The following is an 8053-nucleotide window of genomic DNA, read 5'->3' as shown; positions in this document are numbered from 1 at the left end:
GCAGTTCAAGATCTGACTATTGTGAGAATGGACATAGGGATGCCACAAACATTCAGGGTCTGACGACGCTTTTGTTCTTCTCAACATCGTAATCGAAGGATACCAACCCAGTAAAATTAGAAGTTAGAACTGAAGGGGTTCAAAGTTATTTTTGGAAAGCTGGTAAGCAGATGCGACGGATGCGTAACACGACTTACCCCATTCGTGATCTGGTGCGGACACGTGACCAAGAGCCTTCAGCTAGGGTGTGTCCAGTAAAAGTAATAAAGTCAGCATCAATGTTGAAGATATACATCACTGTTTATTTCGATGGTTCATTTACCTCTACATAGCCGCCACAGGTTACCATTTGTGAACTCGACGCTAAGTGTGTCATCATTGCCAGTTTGCGTACCGAAGAACATAAATTCCATGTACATTCTACAACTTTGGGCCTCGTTGAACCTAAGATTCGTTTAGCCGAATGCTCTTCATATGAATGTAGCCAAAAATTACTCACGCACGACTCTGTGTAATTGAAAAGGTGTTTACTTCACAGCATGGAAACTTTTAGACATAATTTAGACAGTGAAAACACAATCATCTTCATCTGAGACCCTATGTTATCAGTAAATTTCGTCATTACCCTGATTATAAGATTCATGATGAAGTCCTGTTCCATTTCGCAAATTGATGATAAATATGGTCAATAGAAGTGATTCTGTTGGACCTTAACCTGGTGAGAGACTTCAAAAATAACGAATTTTTACACGAAACTGGATACCAAATGTTATTTATCAAGAAATCATTTTTCATGTAGTGGGCGTCGAGTCGCGATTGACTACGATCACCAATACGGGAAAACTACGTGCCAGTTGCTAGGTGAGACCCCTCCGAAGGCCAGATATCAGAAGGCAGTTGAGGGTTGTAGTAAGATGTATTTGTTGACGATACACTTACAATACTCTCCTTCCAACATTTAGCCTAGTAATTTTCCTTATTAAGGGTTTCAACAAGCTTTTCGACGGTAAAAACAAGGTTTTGGTGGGCAAATGAGAGTAACTAATTGATCTCAGCGACATTAAGATACCATGATAACACATAAAATGTACGGAAACACCTGAGGGTGGTACTTGTAACGTATCTACAAATATTGGGTTCATTAGGACTTGTAGATTTGCATTACTAAATCACTTGTATTGTGTTGAATAAAAGACCTTGAACCTCACCATAACATCTAGACACTCATCTGAATCTGAAATAGACCTGAATATTTGGAACATGCTCTTGTTTACTCACTCAAATTCGCTTGTGGCGGTAATTCGCGTGGCTAGTTCTTTGGTGCTGAGCGATGGCGGATTTTAACAATCCTTTGCAAAAGTTTAAGCTGGTGTTTTTGGGAGAACAGAGTGGTAAGTTCTCATAAAATTGCCAGGATACATTCCAATTTAAGTCGGGAAGACATCCCTCATTACTAGGTTTATGTATGAAACTTTTGATAATCTGTATCAGGTACAATAATAAGTAGTACTATAATATTCTCACCTTTAAGGCAACAATTGGTATTGACTTCTTATCAAAAACTATGTACCTTGAAGATCGAACTGTAAGTTTAAGAATGCTCACGAACCCAACAGATTCGTCTGCAATTATGGGACACTGCGGGACAGGAACGTTTTCGAAGTTTGATTCCCAGCTACATACGTGACTCTTCAGCTGCAGTTGTTGTTTATGACATATGCAGTATGTTTTGCTTCCACTGTCTATCGTTTAGATGCTGGATCTTTTCACCAGGCTTCAAAGTGGGTTGATGACGTCAGAAACGAACGTGGGGGGGATGTTATTATTATCCTCGTTGGAAACAAAACGGATCTGTCTGATAAAAGGTAGGTAAAAATATCCTAGCCCCTTATGTTGCAGAAAAGTAACTACTGAAGAGGGTGAGCTTCTTGCTAAAAAACTAGAAGTCATGTTTATTGAAACGAGTGCGAAGGCTGGATATAATGTCAAAGTTGTGAGTAATGAAATAATACAATTTTGGTCAAGTTTGCTTTATTGTCATATGTATAAGCAATATCTTAGTCTTCACTTCAAACTTCTGTTCTTCATGTCTAAAGATGACTCAATGTTTACTTCAACCGTTTAAATCTGTAAAGTGAATCAAATTTCCACCGATCCCAAGCCTCAAAGTGTGTCTGAGCGTTTATGGCTTTTCAATTGAGTGGATTTATTATCTTCTAGTATTTGGATTTTCTAAAGACCTCCAAAGTGTGACGTACTGGATTTTGTAGCGTAAAGCCTTTCTCGTTAATAAGTACATATATTACCACTTCACAGTTCTTCAAAGATATTCACCTAGTTTGGTGTCGTAGGATTAGTTTTTACAAATATGATTTCAAACTCCATGATCTAGCGCTATCTTATCCCAATCGGACATGTTTCTTAGCTAGTTTTGAAATAAAATTTTCTGACCATTTAATCTTCAACGTTTAAGTATCTGCTCTCGTTATCAAACATAGTGACGCGCTGTTTGCTGCGCTCTCTATAAGCGATTGTAAAAGCGCCGCCTGTACGATTTGTTAACACTTGTACTTATTGTTTTTATATATTAAAACTAAAAGGACTAGTTGTATTCGATAAGAGAAAAGTCAGTTGGTTCGTTAAGCGATAAACCTCCTCTTAGGTACACTCACTCTCCTTGAACTCCAAACTTCTTCTCTCCATGTATTCTAATGTCCACTGACATGTTTCGTCTGACTATTGCACTACATTAAGTTCCCAGGTAATTTGTTGGTTTGTGTGTTTGGTGAACGTTTGAAAATATGTCGAATAGTTCTGCTGTGGTTTACCTAACGATATACATGGATATGATATGAATAATACCTTTGTTCTAAGTTATCGCAAAAAAATCGGTTTCAACCCAAAACAAAAGTATGTTGACCGGAATTTTATTCAACTCTGAATTCTAGAACGTGATAAAACTTACTGGTGCTACACATTTATCCCTTTTTTTTGACTTGAATTCTGCTTCACAGTAATCCACGAGTATTCAGTTAAGTAATGGATTACCAAAGCCAGTTTATTTTGATCTGACTCAAATACTACGTTGCGGTGTACGTAACCACCAGACAGGCAAACTCATGATAAGGCGTCAATTTTTTTTACATGGATTACTATGAAACCTTTTCGCTGGACCGTTTTTGCGAGCGAGGTGTTAATATACAGTTGCTTTCTATCATAATGTTCGATTGACTCGAATTAATTTTTAGTAATAACGTTATTATACAAGAAAATTATGTACATAAATGATAGCTACATGTGAAGTGTAAAAGGAAGTGTTAACTGTTTGGCATTCTAAAAATATCAGAAATTTGTATTTGTATGTGGCCTGTATGGTTCATGGTTCGATTTACTCTTATCTACTTCACCTTTGTTTTCAGTTGCATCTATTACCAGTTCTCTTCATTCACTGTAGTAAAGAGTGACTGCTGGTTATGGTGTATTGTCACATCTTAACCAGTTAATCGAAGTTTAGTATCATTTCTAAACCGTGTTCCAGCTCTTTATTACGGCAGTGATTTCAAGTATGTGATAAATCAGTAATTGTATTTTCATTTTGTATGTATTTTTTTAGCTGTTCCGTCGAATCGCTACAGAATTGGTCGATCAAAAGAGTCCACTATCCAGACATGATGATTGTATCCTTTCCGATCTTATCTACATATACATTGTTTTATCTTTCATTGTGCATTTACTCAGCACTACGAAGAGATTTTCAACTTATTTTAGACACCTAAAGCATGTATGCTGGTTAGTTCTACGGTGGCTTATTTATTAGAACATTTCTAGCTGGTAGGTCTCAAGTTCAAACACTGTCTCACCTACTTCATTAACTTGTTAAATGTCAGGTTCTTGATCCTTTTTATCCCTGTAAAAGCTTTCCCAAACTGATTTAACAGTCTTGGTTATTGTTAGTATTCAATGCTGCTCCCTGGTCAAATCCAAAAAAGTCCGTTATAGATATTCAGTCCATGATAGTATCTTGCTATAGAACGAGTTGTAAAATGACTAACAGATATGATAATTATATATCTGATTTGGAACGGTAACCTAGACCATCTTAGACATTTAATAACTTGTAGCACCTCATGAATAGGGGTGGGGTTCAGAAAGGACGTTTTTAGTAAGTAAGACTGTCATCTGCGTATTCCAAGTCCATAAATCTCCTGGTAGGCATATTTTTTTTCCCAAATAGTGATCCTCTCATCAACACAAACCTAACAAACGGTTCTCATTACATATGAGACGTTCCAAATATGCATTACTTCACTAAAACCAAGGTTGTTCTGCGTATAAATGCTTTATTAACATATAGTGAGGCTAACTTGACAGTCTATCATCACCAGGACTTTTTTATCTGCCGTTAGGTTCGCGGCAAATTGCACTCCCTGAAACCTAGCCGAGTCATTAAATGTAAAGTCTTTGCTCTGTCTTGTGCACTCCTTAGCCACTTTTCCCCCACTTGATATAGACGTAAAGATAGGTGCACAAGAAACTGTTGTTTTAGTTATAGTGAACTCAGGTATTGTTGTTTGTAGTAGTTTCACTTATGTAAGATTTTGATATTATTTTTAATTATCAAACATTAAAAGATTATTAGCTTGGCAAGAAACTAAAAATTAGGTCGATGAACTCATAGTCGACTGATTGAGTCTGAAGTTCGAAATCCAATTCACCGATGTTTCACTTACATTAAAGCTCAGAACTTTTACCAACTTCCGAACAACTCCGTTGTGTGCACAGTCAATCACTATCGTGAATTTCATCATTTGGGGTCTTACCAAACTCATTTGATTTGTGACGAGTGCAAACCAAGACAGATAGTCACGAAAAGCTTATATTTGGAATGACTTGACATATTTCTTTCTGAGCCATTGTTTTTTAGCTTTTGTAGTTGTTTAACAAAACATTTGCGCAACATTTTCCCTCAATTTTATATTTTCATACGTAAATTCACAAACTAGGTTTTTATAGGGTTCTTGTGCGTTAAGAAAATCATGTATGATTAGATATTCAGATAAAGAAACCTGTTTGATGACTTGAATAGATGGTTTCAACGATGTTGAACTGCGCTTATTTTACATTGCTGTACCACATATTGCAAAATAATTCAAAACTTATTATAACAAGGATGTTCTGTTTACTATAAGGTACAAAATTCCTTGCGTATATCGTAGAAAAGTCAAGTATTTTGTACTGTTTTTAAGGTATTTCAAGAAAACGTTTATTGTTTTACACGTGATTGTTCATCAACTGCCTTGTGATTAATCTTTATAGACAGATGGAACCGAATTGGGTGATATATTGGCAAATACTTTTCTCAGAAGGGGTTTTGTGGAGATTTCAGTATTTTCATAGCTAAAATCATCAGTCAATACTGCTCTAACACTAAGCACTAGGTTTCGTATTTAGATTATAATATAAAACTTAAATTTACCAATACTGCTTTTCTCCTTGATTCGGATAATTTCTATTTCGGAAATTGGTGTTTGCGAATTGTATTTTTGTGTCGTGTTTTTGTTTAATAAATCTAGTCATCGAGGTTAAGTTACACGATGCTTCTAAGGATACTGATTTTAACCAACGAGTTTGTTGGTGTTAAGCCATTTAATTGTAAGCATTTATTTTTTTTGTAAACTTGTTTACACACTTTTTAGCACATTTCTTGCGCTACTAATTCAATGCACATATAGTTTGGGATACATTTCTCGGTGGTTTCACTTTTGATTTTTTCTTTTAATGGATTTACTGTTTTAAAAATGATAGCTCTGTGTAATAAGTTGCTGTATTGTCAAGTTTTTGTGCTGATGATATCAGTGTGTTTGTCATTTTATATGGTAACGTTGGTTATAACACTGTAGCCCAAACATAGGTAAGTGATTCTCACGCTTCAAATTTTAACTTGTTGGGTCTATTTTAAGCCTATTCAACACTTGGTTTTCTCAACTTCAATGGTCGCTGATTTTAAATAGCAGCAAATGCTTGATACATGATATATTTACCTTGTTTTCCTAGTAGCATAATTTTTGACTGCATGTTCTTTTCATATTAACATTTAAAAATCAGCTGCCTAGAATTATTTGATCATTGTATCGTATTTGTCATTTCTAACATCTATGGATATATGCGTACATTTAGGCTTATTCATCCTTAACCTTGATAACCCTAAAATATCTGCCAATGGTATACTGCACTACCCATTCATTTCTCATTTCATCCAAAAATTTGTAACTGGTTTTATTTATCAAAACTTCCCTGCAGATATTGAACTGAAACCAATTGAGCCTCCTCAAGAAAACCAGTGGAAAACTTGCGGTTGTTGAATACCGAGTCTATTTATTCAGAATTTTTTTGGAAACCTGCAAAAACTTTCATACACCACTTATATATATATATTATATATAATAGCTATTCTCAAATGATCTTTAATTGTTTTCGAAGTTTTATTTCTCTTCACGATTTACTTCGGCAAACTTTGTCTGAATGTATTTTCGTACCTATAAAAATGATATATTTATATATGTGTACAGCTTATCTATTTTCATTTAATGAATTACTACTAAACTACAGTTTGACTTGAAATTTCTATTGACGAATTTGAGTTTGCTTCGCTAAAACTTTTAATTTCTGTTTTTTTTTCAGGCCATAATTTTAGTGACCATTTTTGTGTGTTTATTTACACTGTTTACACAACAATCTGTGATGCTTTCCTCTAGTAATTATAAGCACTTCAGTCTTGTATTAAACATCTTGGTGGTTAATTTCGTATATTCCTGTTTATATTTGCTGTGAAAACCGTGGTTAATTATCAATTTTACATCCTTTTGTTGTGCTCACGTAAAGTGTGATTACATACCCGGTCTTTTATTTGTTACAGATAAGTTAATAAATCATAAAAGCTTCTTTTGTAAAGCTCAACGTATAAACAATTTGACGTTATCACTAGTATCTGCTTTGCTATAAATATAAAATGCAAAAAATTACCTCGTCATTGATTCTGTCTCTTAAGGACTACCAGAAACTACCGCTTAAATTCTAACTGCACTACCTACTACTAGCTTCCCTCTTGCTCTGAATAAATAGAGTTAGTCATAGACCTTGAAGTTCCTGAGCATTCACAAGCAAATTTAGTTGTGGGGCAGGTGCTATAGTTTTGTGGCTTAGCATAGGATTTTCAACAATGTTTCGTTCCCTAAGGTCAACTGTCCGACACTGCACCGTGACTTCTGGAGTTCATCTGATGTCGACGTCTCGTTATTATCACTCCTGCTCGACAACCGGATAATTTGCCGAAGACACTGAAGTACTGTAAACTTGGTATTTGTCTCAAGGTATCATTGAACGCGTGCGTGTTGCCTATGTTGACTGCATCGAGGCACACCGCTACGAAAAACAACAGAATCCCATGGACATCAGTGGCTTTTTTCAAAACCATGCATAAAATAACAAATAATATAGATTAAAGGAGGCTGGGGTATATATTAACCGAAAGTGTTTATTGATGAGTAATAAGTGTGACAGCAGTTAGTTGGTTAGACCTAGTGTACAGACCAGCTCAAAAGTAATGATATTAAATTTTACTGTCTTTAGTACTGGTGTTACATCTGTTAGGCGGTTCAGAGTGAGCGGTATGCTATTAACCACTTATCCGCTTTTTACAATATGGTTTGTAAGGGGAATTGAAACTGGTCCATCTGTTATAACGTGTAGCCAAGTGGATGCTCTGTTAATTTTCAATGTGATAAAACTCGATCGGACCAGTGATACACGAAAACCGTACGAGCAGTCTAGAGTACTTATCAGTCCTGCCTGGCCCAGTCAGTTAAGTCCAGAACAGTCTAGCGGTATGAATCATTTCAAACATACTGAGTTTATATACCAATCAAACTGACCACATCGTACCAGAAAATAACGTATGTACAAGAATTAGCCAAATGTGGCTGTGAATAAGGGGAACAGTAATCAAGAGACTGAGTGTAATTCATGAATGGTAAGTCGTACAACAATAATTCGA

At 35.6% G+C, this 8053-nt stretch overlaps 1 protein-coding gene across 1 annotated transcript; it reads left to right on the top strand.

Annotated features, from left to right (window-relative positions):
• Positions 1 to 1272: 1272 nt before the first annotated feature.
• Smp_163580 (rab6, putative) lies at positions 1273 to 7013 on the top strand. The gene is made up of 8 exons (XM_018790929.1): positions 1273 to 1391; positions 1433 to 1491; positions 1532 to 1585; positions 1617 to 1722; positions 1754 to 1865; positions 1900 to 1993; positions 3614 to 3677; positions 6301 to 7013. Exons 1-8 carry the CDS (start codon positions 1331 to 1333, stop codon positions 6360 to 6362), a joined length of 612 nt encoding a protein of 203 aa, XP_018645940.1. The 5' UTR covers positions 1273 to 1330; the 3' UTR covers positions 6363 to 7013.
• Positions 7014 to 8053: the final 1040 nt, after the last annotated feature.

The sequence above is a fragment of the Schistosoma mansoni genome, assembly GCF_000237925.1.
Source record: "Schistosoma mansoni, WGS project CABG00000000 data, supercontig 0013, strain Puerto Rico, whole genome shotgun sequence".
In the NCBI taxonomy this organism is placed as follows: Eukaryota; Metazoa; Platyhelminthes; class Trematoda; order Strigeidida; family Schistosomatidae; genus Schistosoma; species Schistosoma mansoni.
The sequence above is the reverse complement of the archived record's forward strand: the minus strand, read 5'-3'. Positions and strand labels throughout refer to the sequence as shown.